Raw genomic sequence first — 18620 nt, 5'->3', positions numbered from 1 at the left:
GAGCTTCCATCTATGGTCAAGCAGACGGCTTTGGGATGTAGGTCGGCCACTAAGAGCAGGTAGAGGGCTGGGGCAACAAGCATTTAAAATCTTCCAACTGTTTGGAAAGTTTCAGGCACTGGGGGGGGGGGGGGGGGGTGACATGGTGTATGAAATGGCTTGGATCACACTAAGAATGAAAAGCAGGCCCCCAGAAAATTGGGTTTACCTTCTAGAAAGTGGAAAAGTTGTGAAGGCCAAGGACAGAGAAGTAGAAGGTAGGGAAAGTGCCCATTGTAACTACCATGCCTGGAGTTGCTTCTTAATACGTAGTTTGTAACTCGTGACCAAAGGGTCTTCTCACCACTTTCGGTCTCGGTCCTGTTTTTTTTTTTTTTTAACTCCCCCTACACACTAACTGAAGAATTTTAAGTTAACTGGTAGCACCAAATGCCCTTGACCTTTTCATCCTTTGAGTCACAGCCTCCCAAATTTTCACTGTCAGTCCCAGTTGTCCCCTGTCCGCCATGCTAGCTGCCACCATGTGCGTGTGCAGAGTCTCTTCTATTGCATGAACATGCACGCTTTGTCACCAGGAGCATGCATGCAGTGATCAGTTGTTTGGTGGTCAACTCACGCTCCCACGTCCAGCTGTGCTGTCTAATGTCTGTGGCGAGCTTTACTAACCCTTTCTTCGGCAGGACTGCTCAGCAGGGGAAGGAGTGGCGGCCTTTTTTTTTTTTTCTTGAACGCCCATGGTACGTTGGGCAGTATGCGGTCTGGCGGGCATTGATCTTTGGTGGCCTGGCTTTGTGCAAAAGCTGCACTTGGCTGAGCAGACAAGCCCCGCTGGTAACACAGAGCGCGGGCGGCGTCTTCTAACCACTCTTGCATCCCTGTCCGCGGACTCCGCTGTCATCCATAACTCGGCATGCACTGGGTGGCAGCTCTTTTTTTTTCTTTTTTTTTTCAGAAGTAACACTTGCAACCGGTTAGTCTGTCTGCCGAAGCATGCTGCAAGCCTAAAACCCATTCGGGGACCACGGAGAGCTGCGTTTAACCCCTTCCGCACCAGCAAACTGCAGCGAGGAATGGCTTGTTTGTGACCCTTTTCATCTCTCTTGCTTTTTTTTCTTTTTATTCATCTTTCAGATAGGGAAGGGATAGGCACACGGCAACATCCTGGATCCATATTCTGTAGCTAAGCTTAAGAAATGTTGATTTGATGACAGTCAGATGAAGCTAAATATAGTCCAGCTCGCTCTATTCTCCCCCCCCCCCCTTTTCCTGTTCAATGAGCGGTGGTGAAAGCTTTTGAAAAAAAAAAATGTAATTCCTTTTGAAGTGAAGGAAAGTCTTGAGCATTGGGGGGGATGCACAATAAGATGTATTAATTACTAGTCATTAGGTACAAGTCAGGACACCTCTGAATGTGCATTCTTCCCTCTGCCCAGTCATTGCCAGGCACAAATTGACACCTTTTTGTTGCTTAATTCAGCCTTGTTAATACGGCGCTGAACGACGCAACAATGGAGCCAAAGCTGGCCTTTTATGAAGCTGAAATGGAATTTTATTTTTTCATACGAATCCCTAATTATGCCGAAGATGGTCCCCGGAACATTTGATGCTCCAGGTTCGGAGGAACTACAAGCCGCAGCGTGTCCTGCCGACGAGATTGGAGGTTTTTCTTTATCGCCCCCCGTTGTTAGATTTCATTGGGAAGAATACACACCGAGGCCGAATCGAGGACATTCTGCTGAAGAGGGTCATTCTGTGATGTGCAACCTTCTGCTTAACAACCTTCAGAAGCTCCTCTATTCCATAAAGCGGTATTAAACCCAAAAGCAAGCATTTATTATATTGCAGCTTACCTATTCCTAAATGTACATAGAAAGGGGAGTTGGGACTTTGTGTGAGGCAGGCGACCTCTTGCCTCACACAAAGTCCCAACTCCCTGTCTATGTTCAGTTGAGTTAGGGATGGAGGCACGTAGTACAATGTATGTGCCTCATGTAAAGTCCCAAACATTACCCCCCCCCCCCCCCATTATGCCTATTCTTAAATGTGATGCAGTCAGTGTTGAGGGGAGCGGAGCTATTGTGTTCTCTCCCAATAGGGGGCCGTCCCAGCCCGAGAGAACAAACAGTGATTTTTGCAAGCGGCTATAGCCTCTGGCAATACTCGGATGAAAAATCCAAAAAGGCTGGTTGTATCCAAGCTGTTCAATTTGATCAACTTGGGTACAAATCGGCCCTGCCCATACATGGTTCGATTCTCAGCCGGTTCCTGCTGAATTGGCCGAAATTCGAACCGCCTATGGCCAGCTTAAAGGGGTTGTAAAGGTTCGTTTTTTATTTTCTAAATAGGTTACTTTAAGCTAGTGCATTTCTAGGTTCACTAACCTTTTCCTTCCAATTCCCTTCTAAATGTTTTTTTTTTCTTTGTTTTCTTTGTTTGAATTTCTCACTTCCTGTTTCTCAAAGGTAAGGTGTTTAGTAAGCTGTTCTAAATGACTTTCCACCGCTCGGATGATGGTGGAAAGCTTACTGAGGAGAAACAGGAAGTGAGAAATTCAATTTAGAAGGGAAATCGAAGGAAAAGGTAAGTGAACCAACAATGCACTAGCTTAAAGGAACCTATTTAGAAAATAAAAGACGAACCATTACAACCCCTTTAAAGTGGAGTTCCACCCCAAAATGGAACTTCTGCTTTTTGGAAACCTCCCCCCACCTCCGGTGTCACATTTGGCACCTTTCAGGGTGGAAGATAGAGCAGATACCTGTGTAATACAGGTATTTGCTCCCACTTCCAGGCATAGATTACTGCAGTGATCGCGGTGACCTACGCCACGTCTGGCACCTACTCCCCCCCCCCCCCACTGTCTTCCCAGAAGACAGCAGGGACCAGTGGGATGCAGCATGTATCCATTACAGAGATGAGACAAACCATTTACCACTATCAGGGGTGCCTACAATGACCATTTTCTTTAAATGCAAAGCCTTTACCCCAAAAGGGGAAAAGAAAAGTTGTTTGCTGTAACCGATTATAAAGTGTTAGCTGAAGTTTGGCATCAACTAGACCAGGGGTCTCCAGACTTTCCAAACAAAAGGCCGGTTTACTGTCCTCCAAACTTTAGGGGAGCCGGATTGTGGCCAGTGGGGGTAGAAAATGTTCCAGGCCCAGTGAAAGTAAACATGGCCTCAGGCTTGGTGGTCAGTAGGAATAGTGCACTTCATTGGAATCAGTGGAAAGAATAGTGTCTTTGTTGGTGTCAGTGGGAGGAATAGTGTCCCATCATTGGTATCGGTGGGAGGAATAGTGTCCCATCATTAGTGGGAGGAATAGTGTCCCATCGTTGATGTGAGTGGGAGGAATAGTGTCCCATCGTTGGTGGGAGGAATAGTGTCCCATCGTTGGTGGGAGGAATAGTGTCCCATCGTTGGTGGGAGGAATAGTGTCCCATCGTTGGTGGGAGGAATAGTGTCCCATCGTTGGTGGGAGGAATAGTGTCCCATCGTTGGTGGGAGGAAAAGTGTCCCATCGTTGGTGGGAGGAATAGTGTCCCATCGTTGGTGGGAGGAATAGTGTCCCATCGTTGGTGGGAGGAATAGTGTGCCATCGTTGGTGGGAGGAATAGTGTGCCATCGTTGGTGGGAGGAATAGTGTGCCATCGTTGGTGGGAGGAATAGTGTGCCATCGTTGGTGGGAGGAATAGTGTGCCATCGTTGGTGGGAGGAATAGTGTCCCATCGTTGGTGGGAGGAATAGTGTCCCATCGTGTGTGTGAGTGGGAGGAATAGTGTCCCATCGTGTGTGTGAGTGGGAGGAATAGTGTGCCATTGTTGGTATCAGTAGGAGGAATAGTGCTTCATTCATACTATTGGAAGGAATAGTGCTCCAAGGCCCAGATAAAGGCTAGTAAAGGGCCGCAGTTTGGAGACCACTGCCCTAGACTGACAATGCTCCTTCATTCAGAGTGGCGGGGGGGAAGGGCTTTAGGGCTCTAATACAGGAAGTGTGTTGCTGGCCACATCACCAGTTGAAAACACAGGAAGTAAAAGCCTAACAGAAAACTAATGCGGACACATCTCATGATTGGTAAGCTGCACTATGACATTTTTTGTTCTGGGTTTAATACCGCTCCAAGGAAGGGCTTCCGTATGTATCTAGCACTAGCACATCCCCCCAACAGCCAGTCAGTTACAACATGTCTATTTCCAATAAGTAATAAGTATTCAGGACTTAAAGCGAAACGAAAATCCAACAGTTTAAAAAGTTGCGTCCCAGGAATGTAACTATCACATTTGCTTGTGCTCTCCACCAAATTGTCAAACTATCATTATGGCTGAGGGGGGGGGGGGGGTCATAACTGTTCACATGGGCAGCACCATGGCAATTGAAGCTCAAACAGAGGCCAAGATGGCGGCTTCCTTGGCTGAAGATAAGGAGGGTTTAGTTTCCGCTTTAACGCAAGTTTCCTAAGCTGAGGGCTGTAAATCATTGAACTTTCCCCTGGCAATACCATAGATTAGTTTTATTTTTTTTTACCAGCTTTGCTGGTAATCTCATTTCTGCCGCTCTTTATTTCTATATGCAATAATTCAGTGGAAATTGCTTATTTTTTTTATATACGAAGGGTATTAAGAAAATGTTTTCAGCTCTGTTTTTATTTTGTATCTCCTCTCTTTCCCCCTCTGGTGTGTGTAATATGATTTTTGTCAAGTGTTCTCCATGTCGTAGACTAAGCCAAACACCATAGATGTTGTTACCCTATAACTGTCGGATCACAAGGAATATAAAAAGCAGAAGGCTTTGTGCATTTTATTATTATTATCTCCTTTTCTTATATTATCAGACGGCAGGATAAAAGTGACAAAGGAGTCTCTGTAGAGCTGCCTGCATTCACGAGTCAATAGCTGAACCTACAGGTCTTGATCGTATTATAAACATACATGACTGTGTTGACCCATACTGTATGTTTATGACCCGAGAAGACAATTCCCCACCGAATCTTGGTGGGGTGAACAATGGTGAAGAAGTGATCTGATCTGCGGGTCAAGTCTTGTCTCCAGAAACAGCTATTTTATTTTTGTGGGAAGGAATATCTTTCCCTTGGCTGGTCTTGTGATCAGAATTTTACATATATGACTGGCCTTGGTGTGTAAAATCTCATAAAGAGGCTCGTTGATATTCAAGTAAGCCTTGGTTTTCATGTCTGAAGGAAGATCTGTTTTTGATGACCCCATTGAGATCATCAGTGACTCACTAGACTAGTGGAGCCAGTCCGAGCCTAGAAACCCCCGAAGTCTGATCCTCTACAAGCAAGGTTGCAATTGCTACTCTTATTTCTCTTTTATATTTTCACTTGAAGGCCCAGTTCTTTTTTCAAAAAAAGTTTATTGCATTATGGTGGTCACCTACATCCCACCCAACAGCTTAAAGGAGGTTTGTTTTTAAAAAAAAACATGTTCTACTTGCCTCCTCTGTGCAGTTGGTTTCACACAGAGTGGCCTCCGATCCTCTTCTTCTGGGGTCCTTTAGTGGCACTCCTGGCTCCTCCTCTTTGAGTGCCCCGTAGAATGCATTAAGGTGAAAAACCTTGAGGGTTTACAGCCAGGGCCGTCTTAATAGCATCTTGGGCCCCTGGGCAAAGTTATGCTCTGGGGCCCCTACAATGATGACAGTGCAGGTAAACAGATATCAAGTAGGTAGGAGGCAGACTGCCTCCCCTGTGTATCTATCACTCTTAGTGTTATCATGGGGCCCCCAATTTCGAGGCAGGGTGGGCTCAAGGACCAGCTGCTTTGGGCAAAGTGCAGGGGCCCCCCATGCAGCTGGGGCCCCTGGGCAGTGCCCAGGTGTGCCCTCTCATTAAGACAGCCCTGTTTACAACTCCTTTAAAGGAAGGGGTCTCCAAACGACAGCCCTACAGATGTTGAACTAAACATTTTCAAAATCTACAATATTTGGTGTAGGTGGTTGTAAAACTGTTGCTACACAATCAATTTCAACTAAAAACTTCCCATACGATTTATATATGAATAGAATAGAGTTTTTTTTTTCACTATTTATCTGTAAGTGCCTACCTTGTGAGGACTACCAAAAGCCCAAAAACTGCTGCTGAGTGCCGCCATCTTGGATATGATGTCCTTAAAATTAATTGGAATAGTTGGAAAGAAACAAAGTAGGGTGGAAAAGGAAAATTGCCCACGTTTGTTACCCTCACTCATATAAAAAGTGCCCCGTCCTTAATTCAGATCAACGAAGACGAAACCTACATTGGACCGCACTCCATGGACTTTATAGGCACAACACCAATATGTTAGATATTAATACAAACTTTATTAATGCGCAATATGTCAAGGCAAACTTTATTAGAAACAAATGTTGGTTATAGTGGTGGAGGGGGGGGGGGGTTCCTAAGGGTGCGGGATGCTACTATCTTTTGTTTTTAATGTGATCTGAATGCCTTTTTAACTGTGCATTAAAGTTTGTATTAACATTTAACATACTGATGTTGTGCCTCTAAAGTCCACGGAGTTCGGCCCAATGTATGTTTTGTCTTGATTGGATGTGATGTCTGCAGCCCCAACAGACTCAGGTTTGTTTTACAAATTTTTTGCAAAGTATTTTTTTTTTTATATATATATATATATATATATATATATATATATATTTTCCCATACAAACAAAATTTTACAGGTGAAAGGCCAACTTCAGAGCTGTCATTTAGGAGAGGTATACTATAGTATTACCCTTCACACTCCCCTCGGCTGCCACATAAACCAATACATAAGGGAAAGGCATGGGAGCTAGGCCAGCACAGATGGCAATTAGACACTCCCAGAAGAGGGCTATGATGTAAAAGAAAGAGGAGGCCTGAGCAACTTGGGTTATGCGCCACCTATAGGTGAATGGACACTGGCAGAAACAAACAGGAAGTCCTCCCCTACATAACCCCTCCCATACAGGAAGTACTTTACATTTTTTGCCAGTGTCTGAAGGGGATGGTCACAGGTGTGCATCTCTCTGCACAAACTCTGCCCTGTGTTCAAAATGGTTTCAGTAGGGATCAAGAGTTTGGTGCTTTATGGATCCATTCCTTCAGAGAAAATGCTCAGATGAATGGTACTCGGGCCCTGCAGTGGTGAAAGAGGTCAACATGCAGGGATTGCCTGTAACGCGCTTATCGGCGATGGAACTCTGTACTGTAATGACTGACCAAGGTGTTTCCAGTAGGGTGCTATACAGGTCCAGGGTAGTGGACCCCGAGAAAGGGGAGCTGAGGGTCTACTTAGACATTGCCCGCCATGATTATTTATGGGGGGGAAACGCTGCAAGTACGCGTTTTTAAAATACTTGATTTTTCCGTAATTTTTTTAAGTTGGTGAAAGGGTCTCTTTAAGTTTAAAGGCTACTCAAATACGAAAGTATGTTTGTTGGCAGGTGTTCTATAACCATGCCATATGACATTTTTAGCTACATTTCCTTTAAATATTTCTAGTAGACTCCTGGGAGGGGGAGGGTGGTTGTTCACACCTAAAATTTCACATTAACTACAGATCTGTGCAAAGAATTGTACAAATGTAGGTCATAATGCTGGAGATTTAACATTATATTGTATGCCAAGAAGCTGTAAGCTTGGTCACAAGTCTTCTCCTCGTAAAAAATCAATGTGATTTCTCATCCGAGGTTCTTAGAAGCTTCTGAATTTTTGATAAAGTAACACAGAACCCTGTTTCATACTCGGCAGACGTCTTGGTAACCTGCAGGTATGTTGGTAATTGCCCAGAATCACGACCTTCGATATTTATCAAAGCCTAGACAGTAAACCCTTACCAACCCAAATATGACAACTGGAAAATTGGAAGCTTGAGTCAAATTGGTTGCTTTGGGGTGACAGAAAACCGTTCTTCCTTCATAGTTTTAGAAACAAGGCTCCAAAGTCCTTTCTACCATCCTCCTCCTGCCATAACGGTGCTCTGCTTTTTATGTCCTTGATAACCAGATGTGTGTGATGTTTGGTGTTTTTGTCCTACACAATTCTTTTAACACGCTATTTATATTGTACCCAGGTGACAAACATGGTAAGTTGATGCCCCCTTCCCAGTCCACCACTTGTGACTCTAGTTTGCTTTGGCACAGTGTTTGGCTATTGGCTTTAGTCTGTGACCCCCAGCTTGTGCTACCTTACCCTAAAGAACAGGATATGAAACTGAATGGTCTTCAGGACGTCACTGCTATCAAGGGTCAGGGCGTCACGCCCAGTATCTGACTAGTGTCACTGAGCAGTGGCTTGGCCTATACAAGCATGCAAGCCTTACCAGCATGCTCATTACTTGCCTAAAAGTTTAAACCTGCTTAACGACTGCTTTGGTGTGTTTTACCATCATGCACCGATGTCCAGTACTGGGCATACATGGCTGAATGACCCTTTCCTGTAGCAATACATATGAGTATAGAAGAGGCAGGGTGCCGGTAGCACAGTCTGGCAATAGATTGATATTCATGAATGCCTAAACCATTTAACTTCTACCGGACACCTACGCACCAGTGTTTGTCCAAGCACAAGGTTCGGTTCACGACCCATCACATCACATTGGCATGAGTCTCTAAATTCACCAGTATAATTTTTCTTTCTTTTGTTGGGAACAAAGTTAGTGATGAGTACTATTAATGAACACATGAATCGTTGCTTAAGAAAATGGTTCCCAACTGTCCTTGATTTGGAGGGACTGTCCCTCCCTTGGAACCAAACCCATTTGTCCCTATTCCCTCCTTGTTTTCATGTTATTTTCCTCTAGGACTCATTGGGTTTGAACCAGTGGCACCTACCTAGAGGATTTTTTTATTTCTATTCCCACTGTAGTCCATCATAATATGGCCCATTGCTTTTGTTTTTGGGTCCTTTTTGAGAGGACTATATTAACTTTTTGAAAATTGTGTAGGGTTTATGGGTTTAACCCAAGTTTTTATTTTTTTGAAGCAGAGCATGATCCCCCTTCCGACTGGGCCGAAGGGAAGTATGATAATGCCCCCAAACGCACCTCCAAGATGACCTTTGCCTTGCTAAAGAAGCTGAGGGTAAAGGTGATGGACTTGGCCAAGGATGTCTCCAGACCTAAACCCTATTGAGCATCTGTGGTTTTATTTAGCGCCAACAGTTTGCTCAGGATTTTTTCATTATAAAGGGAGACAGTACAGCTCAATACAAAAGGGTTAGGAGAGCAAGTGCAACACAAGTTTATTAACTGTGAGGGATAAGCCAATGGGAGAATTGCAAGTTTAGTTGTGAGGTGAGGGTGGGATATGCTTTCCTGAAGAGATGAGTTTTCAGAGATCGCCTAAAAGGGGGCAGAGTAGGAGCCAGCTGGACAGATTGGGGTAGGGAGTTCCAGAGGATAGCAGAGACTCTGAAGACAAGCATGGGAAGAGAAGACCAGGGATATATAGACCCTTTGAAGATGAGCATGGGAGGAGAAGAAAAGGGATATTTAGATTGCATTTAAAAATTTTATCCAACCTCTACGTTATTATTGCATGTGTTTTTCTTGAAAGTCAATATACCGTAGTTTGAGCCAGGTTGTGCCATCGAGGCCGCCTATGGCGCGAGTCATGTCAGGTTCAGAGGTAATTGGCCACAATTTTAACCATGTATGGCCATCTTTAGTCTGTCACAGTGATTTATCAGGGAGATACTCCGGTCAGGTGTACAGACCTGTCCTACTTCAATGAAAAGAGCGCAATCAAGTTTAAGTGGGGTTGACAGTTGGTATATGTAATAATAAATTTATCCTGCCACCATGGCACATTTGGTTCTCAGATAAGTCATTCACAAGCTAAACATCTCAAAGTGCTTTGTGACTTTAGCTGGGTGATCTAGGGTCACGAGTTTGTTTTTTTGGCCTGATGCCTCGGTGATGTGTATAGGGAACTGTTGTGTTCCTGGTGCGTGTAGGTGTCCCGTAACACAATCGGACATTTAACAATTTGAGAGTGGGGCTCTACAATTAAGCTACCGATTTTTTAGATCAGGACCCCACACAGCTGCATGTTTTGCTTTTTTCTTATGTTTTAATATCCACGCTTGTAGCTGCGCAAAAAAAACAAACCTGACTGTCTGCACAGAATTCAGTAACTGCATGCTAACTGTTATATTAAAGGATCAAACCGCCAAGGACAAAGCACTGCAGCACATGGCGGCCATGTCCTCCGCTCAGATTGTATCCGCCACTGCCATTCACAACAAGCTGGGCCTTCCAGGGATTCCTCGCCCGGCCTTTCCTGCTGCACCCGGGGTAAGTGTCTGCTCAGGGCTTCCTGCAATGGTTTTGTCTCTGGTTATATGGTTAAGTCGGTGGAAAAACGCCCATTAAAATCCTCAGCAGTGTAGTGGAAGTTAAAACCTACAGTATGACGTGACTGTCGCCATTTTACAATTTAAAGGGGGGGGGGAAGCCCTCCTGTTCCAATAAAGTAGCCACATAATTTCTCTAAATCAAGGGTCTCCAAATTATGGCGTGTAGGCCAAATCCGGCCTTATGCAAGACTTTATGAGGCCCTCTGATGTAAGAGGGGACCCTTATGTAAGGGGGGGTTCTGATGTATAGGGCACTTCAATGGGGACTCTGATGGGCTCAAGTTTATTTGGAATTTGCTTTTTGTTTACTGATATTTTTTATTTTATTTTCTAAGACCTGGTTCTCACTTGGCGATTTGGAATTGTGGATGGAATCGCCGTAATTCTGACTAACTCCAAATCCTGTGGCAATCGCTCCAAATCGTGCAATGTGCATTTGGTTGCAATTCATTCGAAATCTTACTTTTTTACTCTAAAACCTCTTTAAATTTGGTTTGCTCATTTATAAAACTGATTTTGTGTTGGCCCATAAAGATTTATATAATGCACAGTGTGGTCCTTGTAGTGAAACGTTTGGAGACCCCTGCTCTAGATCAGAATATTGCCATACTAAGCTTTTAATATTGTCCGTTTTGGTAGGGCAGGTCATAGATTTACCACTACTGTAAAGAATTCCTTCCCCCAGTGATAGGTAAAATATCTCCTCTCTTCTGTTCTCTGCTAATATTTCCTTGAGTTTATACAATACTCCTGATAAAGTTAATTTACCAAATCTTTACATTGACCATAGATATTGTTTTCAGATTATTTAGCATAGTTCATGTATAATATACAGTGCTTGCAATGGCAACAATAGACACGGCCTTCTGTAAATCCAATTAAAAAGAAAGTCACTATCGCTTCAAAATTGTAAATTTTTTACAAATTTTTTATTTTATTTTTTGGTGTCCTATATATTGCAAGACAGTATTGCGACATAAACTTGCCCCAACCCATGGCTCCACTCCAGACTTGCTCCTTTCAAATCACATGGACGACCGAGGTGCTGGCAACCACAACCCGTCTTCACTCTTGATCAGAAGTAAACATAAGCCACGCTCCAAAAATTAGCTTTTCTTTTCTATTTAATTTGCCAAAAGATGAAAACTGTGTACCATTAATGTCCCCACCCAAAACCACCTTGACGTGTTTCACCACTGCTGGCTTGCTCATAAAAATATAGGAAGACACCCCCCCCCCCATCCTTGTGAGCAAACCAGCAGTGGTGAAACACGTCAAGGAAGGTGGTTTTCGGGTGGGGTCATTAATGGTACACAATTTTCATCTTTTGACAAATTAAATCTAGAAAGAAGAGTTCAGTTGTGTGGCTTGTGTTTATTTCCGAAAGACCGTTTTTACGGCTCTCAGGGTCCCTTCTACAAGGCGGCATAGTGACCAACATCATTATGATGTCTTATTGAAGGGACCTTTTCGAGACTCTGAAACATCAGCTTGCTAATCATGTGGCAAGATCATCTACATTTGTATTGGTTGGGTATTATAACCAAGGAGACAGTTAGTTAATTTTACGCTCTGTTCTCTCCACAAGGTGCAATATTTTGTCTAATTACACAACTTATATCAGGATAATGACAGCTTGGTCAGTGCTGGGCCGGCATTGTTCATTCAAATGAATGTGCAGACCATTATTGGTTAGACTAGATGGATGCCTCACCCTTTTCTTTTTTTTTTTTTTTCGACTTGACTATATTAAGACCAAGCTGTCCAGAAAAAAAAACTGCAAGGGTAGGGACAAACTGCCAGGAGTGCTTGCAGTGGTCACCTTTTTAATGCCCGCTTAAAGCTGCTCAAGCATCCCTGATGGAGTTGGTCCCAACCCGTCATGTGAATCTGCATGTAAATTTGAAGACAATGTTTAATGGTATGTGAAATAACAAGATGTGTCCTATCACAACATGTATCAATTGCAAACTGTTATCAGCAATAATGATTGTGGTACACTAAATCTGCTCTGCCACCCAATTATTTTAAAGTCCTAGTCCTGCCTAAGGAGAGGCACCGCTGTGTGTCCCTCAGAACCTGGTTTTAATCTATTCACGGTCTGCTCCGAGATTGGACTTATTACTTTTAAATGTGTAAAATGGCCGACCAGTTTGCTTTCAGGAATGTATACTTTCCAATGGTGGTGGCCATATATTCAAATATGCTCGCCAGCATTTCTCAACCATGGTTCCTCCAGAGGTTGCTATGGGTTCTTTGGGCAGAATTATAATAATGGATTCCTATCTGACCACCATTGTAAGAGGGTTCTTCAATTGACCACATTGTAGGCATTGTAAGAGGATCCCAGTAGAGGAGGGTCTTTCACGGTCTACCCAGAAAAAGAGGGTCCTTTTTCCACTGACCACCAATAAGAGGGTCCTCCTCCCACTGACCACCAATAAGGGGGTCCTCCTCCCGCTGACCACCAATAAGGGGGTCCTCCTCCCGCTGACCACCAATAAGGGGGTCCTCCTCCCGCTGACCACCAATAAGGGGGTCCTCCTCCCGCTGACCACCAATAAGGGGGCCCTCCTCCCGCTGACCACCAATAAGGGGGCCCTCCTCCCGCTGACCACCAATAAGGGGGCCCTCCTCCCGCTGACCACCAATAAGGGGGTCCTCCTCCCGCTGACCACCAATAAGGGGGTCCTCCTCCCGCTGACCACCAATAAGGGGGTCCTCTCCCGCTGACCACCAATAAGGGGGTCCTCCTCCCGCTGACCACCAATAAGGAGGTCCTCCTCCCGCTGACCACCAATAAGGGGGTCCTCCTCCCGCTGACCACCAATCTAAGAGCCCTTTTCGTACTTGTCACCAATGCCAGATGGTGTTTTTTCCACTGACCACCGTGTTACTGGCCACTTTTTAATTGGCCACCAATGAGAGGCAACACTACAGTTTTCACTGCGCTTCTTTCAGGGCCCTTGTGATCATTTGTTACATTTTATTACTAATCAAAGTAATGATGTCACATAGAAGAGCTATGGCTGTTAAAATTGGCTAATTGTCACATTCTTTTATCCATATTCATGTATCTCCGCTCTGCCCCCCTCCTCACTCACTGGAGCGCTGAGCTGTGGAGGGGCGGGAAGCGGCCGTCTCAGATTCTCAGCGGGTGTCAGTCCAGGCACCTGGGTGGATCCAGACTTTGTCAGGATGAGGCGGTGCCTGGACCGATTCCTGTGACGTCAGCAGAATGTGAACCTCAGCCCGCTCTCTGCTAAAACCAGGCCACAGGAGTGCAAAACGAATTGCACTCCTGTGACCCCTAGAAGAAGCCCGACCTAATGAACCAAGGCTGGACTTCTTTTTAAAGTAATTTTAAGGTTTCCTCTGTGATAAAGAAGATTGAAAAGGATGATCCGCACCATCATTTTATGTATAATAATGTGACCTCCGTTTATATGAATTTGTCTCATTCTTTGTTCACAGTACTGGCCAGGAATGATACAGACGGGTCAGCCTGGATCCTCACAAGAGTAAGTGCCGGGAGAGTGTGCACATTCGGAGAACTACGGGAAATTGGGGAAGATTCACCAAAATTAGAGCACTCCTAATCTGGTGCAGCTGTACATGGCAGCCAATCGACTTCAAACTTCAGCTTGTTTAATTAGGCTATGACAATATAACCTGGAAGCTGATTGGTTTCTATGCAGAGCTGCACCAGATTTTGCACGCCCCAGTTTTAGTAAATCCCCCCCCCCCCTATGTATCCTGATTTAATAGGGATGTATAATAATCTACAGTGACCCAATCTCACATTTCATCAGTCTACTTACAATATGTCAACTTGTTACCCTCTTCTCAATCACCTGCCACATTCATGATTGGGCAGCCCACCAGGACCACCATGTCTAAAGACCAGGAGCTCTCAGTGATGATTAAGTTGCTGTGCTGGAAGTATGCAGAAAAAACACGATCTCAGCACAGAAATCTCAGCTGCCATAGACGCCTATGTGTGGGGTGTGGGCGTTAGGGCTCCCCTTGAGCCACACATATGCGTTACATGGGTGGCAAGAGGATAAACGAACCCTTTTGTATGGGAAATGTGATCAAGGTTGCAAAGCCTGTACCAATGGACTTTTCTCGGTGTCAGAAGTACTTCTATCCACATACAAGTCAATGGGAAGGCAAAGACAGCTTAAAGTAGGGTCAGTTTAGGAGGCGGCAATCAGGGTCGGCATGGGAATAAAGACCTGAAAATAGAAAACGAATGCAGCCACCACATAAATACGCCAGTAAGCTGCAGGATATTAGTTTTGTTCTTGGGTTTAGATTTAAAGAGAGAAAAAATCAGCTCTGCATTCTATATGGAAATATTTTATCTTTTATCCCCAACAAGTCATTCTCTTATATACTGGTCACCAAGAAAGGTCTAACTGGTTGTCCCAGTAGATGCAGTTCGGATACAGAAAGAATTTCACTACATGGTCTATAACAAATGTTGTTTCTCTGTATTGTTTTCCAGCGTCAAGCCATTTGTCCAGCAAGCATATCCCATCCAGCCCACCGTCACAGCGCCCCTAACAGGTAATAGGAGCTTATGGCTGCTTTGTGCAATATGTCGCCAACTTGTTCATTCCGTGCTTGGAAGACTCGGTGCTGTCCTCACAAATCATGGAGGTCATACACAATACTCGATGAAGTCGTTTTTGTTGTGGGGTGTTTGTTCTCTAAACCTCAAAGGGTTACTAAACCCTCCTTTTTTTTATTTATTTTTTAAAACATGTCATACTTGCCTCCTCTGTGCAGTTGGTTTAGCGCAGAGTGGCCCCCGATCTTCCACTTCTGGGGTCCCTCAGCGGCACTCCTTCTCTTCTCGAGTGCTCCATCTGATAAGCGTTCTTCTTCGGGGGAACTCGTGCGGTCGCGCTCCCGAGTCCTGCTGCTACGTCTATTCACACAGACGGCAGGACTTGGCCCGGCGCCCACATCATTGGATTTGATTGACAGCAGTGGGAGCCAATGGCTGCGCTGCTATCAATCTATCCAATCAGGACAGGAGACACCGGCTGGAGCTGGTGTGCTTGTTCCCGGGACGAGAAAGATCGGGTTCAGGTAAGTAAAAGGGGGGGGGGTCTCGGGGGCCGCATGACAGGTTTTTCACCGGGGGGGGGGGGGAGGGTGGTTACATGATCACCTGTCCCCCAAGGGGGGGGGATGTTGCTGTTGGGGATTGTGAGTGTTGGTTTTGCCGCCCCCCTAAATGGTAAGCACCACCCGCCAACAGACTGATAAGCTCCTCTCTCTGTCCCTTTGCTCTCTCCTGCTTTCAGCATGTCCCTTTTTAGCATGTAACCTTCAGCGCAGCTTGATTGGCTCTTTGTGCAAAAAAAAAAAAAAAAAACACTCAGTGATGTATTAATAATACAAAGCTGCATTTGTTGGTCTGGAGTTCAGCTCTAACATAGACCATTATATGTTGGGGTGCCCTCTTCCTCTCATCATTAAAACCCCCCCTCCCCTTTCTTGCCTCACCCCTCGATCTAGAACATCAAGCTATACAATAAAAAGGTGTTTCAATTCACTCCACTTCTCGTATACAAATAGTTTATTTTAATCGGTCTGAGTGTAATCTGGCCGGTCCCGCAGAGACATCTTGATGAAATCCTTTCCTTCGAGTGTAGTCATTTCATGAAATGCTTAAATTCCTCCTCTATCCTCGGGGGACAGGACACAGGTGCGCCTCTAAGAAAGTGTAATTAACCCGCAGGGGCGAAGCGGCAGGCGGAAGAGTCTCTTCATGTTTTGTCTTTTGTTCTTTCTGAATGGACGGACCTTTGAGAGTTTATGTATTTATTTAGAACTTTATTTTTTATTGTTTTAAAAGAACGAAGATTAAAAAGAAACAAATATTTAAGGAAAGAAAAAAAATCAAAAATCCATCGCACAGAATCCCTCATTGCAACTTTAAGTTTTAGTTGACCTCTGGATTAGTAAATACAGGGCTCTATAGGAATCGGTGATTTGGTAAATTTATATCGGGGGTGATATTCGATAAACCAACGCCACGTTCCTTGTTTTGCGTTCAATAGTTTGCCCAGTATAACCCCGGGATTGAAAATGTATAGGATTTTTAATTCGGGTAATCTCTCAAAGAAACTATTTAAAAAAAAAAAAAAATGGGGCCTCAAAGCTCTGAATTTTTAAAGCCGGGAGCAAACTGCAGTTGCTGGGAAAATAAAAAGAAAAAAATTCGCTCCGTCCAAGGCAATCTCATAATGTGCTAGTATGCATCACATCAGTGGCAGCTGCTCATACAGGGCGAAGGGACGCCACCCCCCTAATGCATGCGCCCGGCCCCTAATCTACATCCACGCATGGATTTCAATGTTTTGATTGGAGCATGAAGCTCTAATTGGCTTAAAAAAGGGTGGGCTCGGGGCACAGAGCCCACCCAGTTGTGTGACATTGGCAAGTATTCAGTCCCGAGGCGCGCTTGTGTGCCCGGGAGTCCCGAGGCGCGCTTGTGTGCCCGGGAGTCCCGAGGCGCGCTTGTGTGCCCGGGAGTCCCGAGGCGCGCTTGTGTGCCCGGGAGTCCCGAGGCGCGCTTGTGTGCCCGGGAGTCCCGAGGCGCGCTTGTGTGCCCGGGAGTCCCGAGGCGCGCTTGTGTGCCCGGGAGTCCCGAGGCGCGCTTGTGGGCCCGGGAGTCCCGAGGCGCGCTTGTGGGCCCGGGAGTCCCGAGGCGCGCTTGTGGGCCCCGGGGGTCCAGAGGCGCGGTTGTGGGCCCCGGGGGTCCCGAGGCGCGCTTATGGTCCCCGGGTGGTCCCGTGGCGCGCTTGTGGGCCCCGGGAGTCCCGAGGCGCGCTTGTGGGCCCCGGGAGTCCCGAGGCGCGCTTGTGGGCCCCGGGAGTCCCGAGGCGCGCTTGTGGGCCCCGGGAGTCCCGAGGCGCGCTTGTGGGCCCCGGGAGTCCCGAGGCGCGCTTGTGGGCCGGGGAGTCCCGAGGCGCGCTTGTGGGCCGGGGAGTCCCGAGGCGCGCTTGTGGGCCGGGGAGTCCCGAGGCGCGCTTGTGGGCCCGGGAGTCCCGAGACGCGCTTGTGGGCCCGGGAGTCCCGAGACGCAGGGGTGACTCTTGCAGCAGAGGAAAGAGGCAGTAGGCTGAAATTACATTTAGTGCTCTGGAGTGAGACAAGTACACACTATAGAGGGGTATGCTTTGTTTATATTTCATGTCTGAGATTTACAACCACTTTAAAGTATAACGAGAGGCAAAACTGTTTTTGTATAAATTGGAGAGGGTTTAGAACCCTGTCATATATATATATATATTTTTTTTGCTGTCTGTGTCCCCATTCTGGAAATTCACTCTTTTCAAAATGTTGGGTTGTCACCAGAATGGGAATAGGGGGGACGTCTTCCAAAGAAGACACTAGTTCTGGTGGCAACCAGGGATTTCCTCTTTCCTTGTTTGTCTATGGGACAGGAAGTGAAAGGAAATCCCCCTAATAAGACACACCTTGGCAAAAAAAAAAAATGAATAGAAAAATCTACTTTTCCTAATGTAATTCTCTATCCATTCGGTTGAATTGACTGTTACAGCAAACAAGCTGGAAGCAAACCTTTGCTTGGCTGCTCTGGTGCTGAGCAGTGCATTGTGGGAAAAGTAAAGGGTATTTCCTGGCACAGGAGTGAAGTGGTGGAGCAGCCGCTTTGAACTCTAAAACTGACATGTCTGTTTTACATTGCAGGTTTTGAAACGGCAGCGCCGCCTGCCTCCTCAGTCCCGGCATGGCAAGGTCGGTCCATAGGCACAACCAAACTCCGATTGGTGGAGTTTTCAGCATTTCTAGAACAGCAGCGGGACCCAGACGCTGTAAGTAAAATTGTGCAACGCAGTAACTATAGTATGTTTTTTTAATTTGGTGTATCCAGACATTGCCCAGGATGACCCCCAAACCACACTCTCCCCCTACAGAGCAAGTCACAACACTTATCTGATTCTGTTCCCTTTGCATCGGGTGTCCTCATTAGACTTCCCCCCCCTTTTGCATCGGGTGTCCTCATTAGACTTCCCCCCCCTTTTGCATCGGGTGTCCTCAATAGACTTCCCCTTTGCATCAGGTGTCCTCAATAGACCTCCCCTTTGCATCAGGTGTCCTCAATAGACTTCCCCTTTGCATCAGGTGTCCTCAATAGACTTCCCCTTTGCATCAGGTGTCCTCAATAGACTTCCCCTTTGCATCAGGTGTCCTCAATAGACTTCCCCTTTGCATCAGGTGTCCTCAATAGACTTCCCCTT

At 45.7% G+C, this 18620-nt stretch overlaps 1 protein-coding gene across 3 annotated transcripts in view; it reads left to right on the top strand.

Moving 5' to 3' along the window:
- TEAD1 (TEA domain transcription factor 1) overlaps nucleotides 1–18620 on the top strand; it is a 130422-nt gene that overhangs the window by 81203 nt on the left and 30599 nt on the right. For 2 of the 3 annotated variants that reach the window (XM_040327940.1, XM_040327939.1), the window contains 4 exons: nucleotides 10142–10276; nucleotides 13813–13859; nucleotides 14849–14910; nucleotides 18070–18194. In XM_040327940.1, coding sequence (XP_040183874.1) covers nucleotides 10142–10276; nucleotides 13813–13859; nucleotides 14849–14910; nucleotides 18070–18194 — 369 coding nt within the window. The remainder of the gene's footprint in view (nucleotides 1–10141; nucleotides 10277–13812; nucleotides 13860–14848; nucleotides 14911–18069; nucleotides 18195–18620) is intronic. The other variant, XM_040327941.1, reaches the window with a different exon arrangement.

Source organism: Rana temporaria, chromosome 11 (assembly GCF_905171775.1).
Source record: "Rana temporaria chromosome 11, aRanTem1.1, whole genome shotgun sequence".
Lineage (NCBI taxonomy): Eukaryota > Metazoa > Chordata > Amphibia > Anura > Ranidae > Rana > Rana temporaria.
This window is presented reverse-complemented; position numbering and strand designations above follow the sequence as displayed.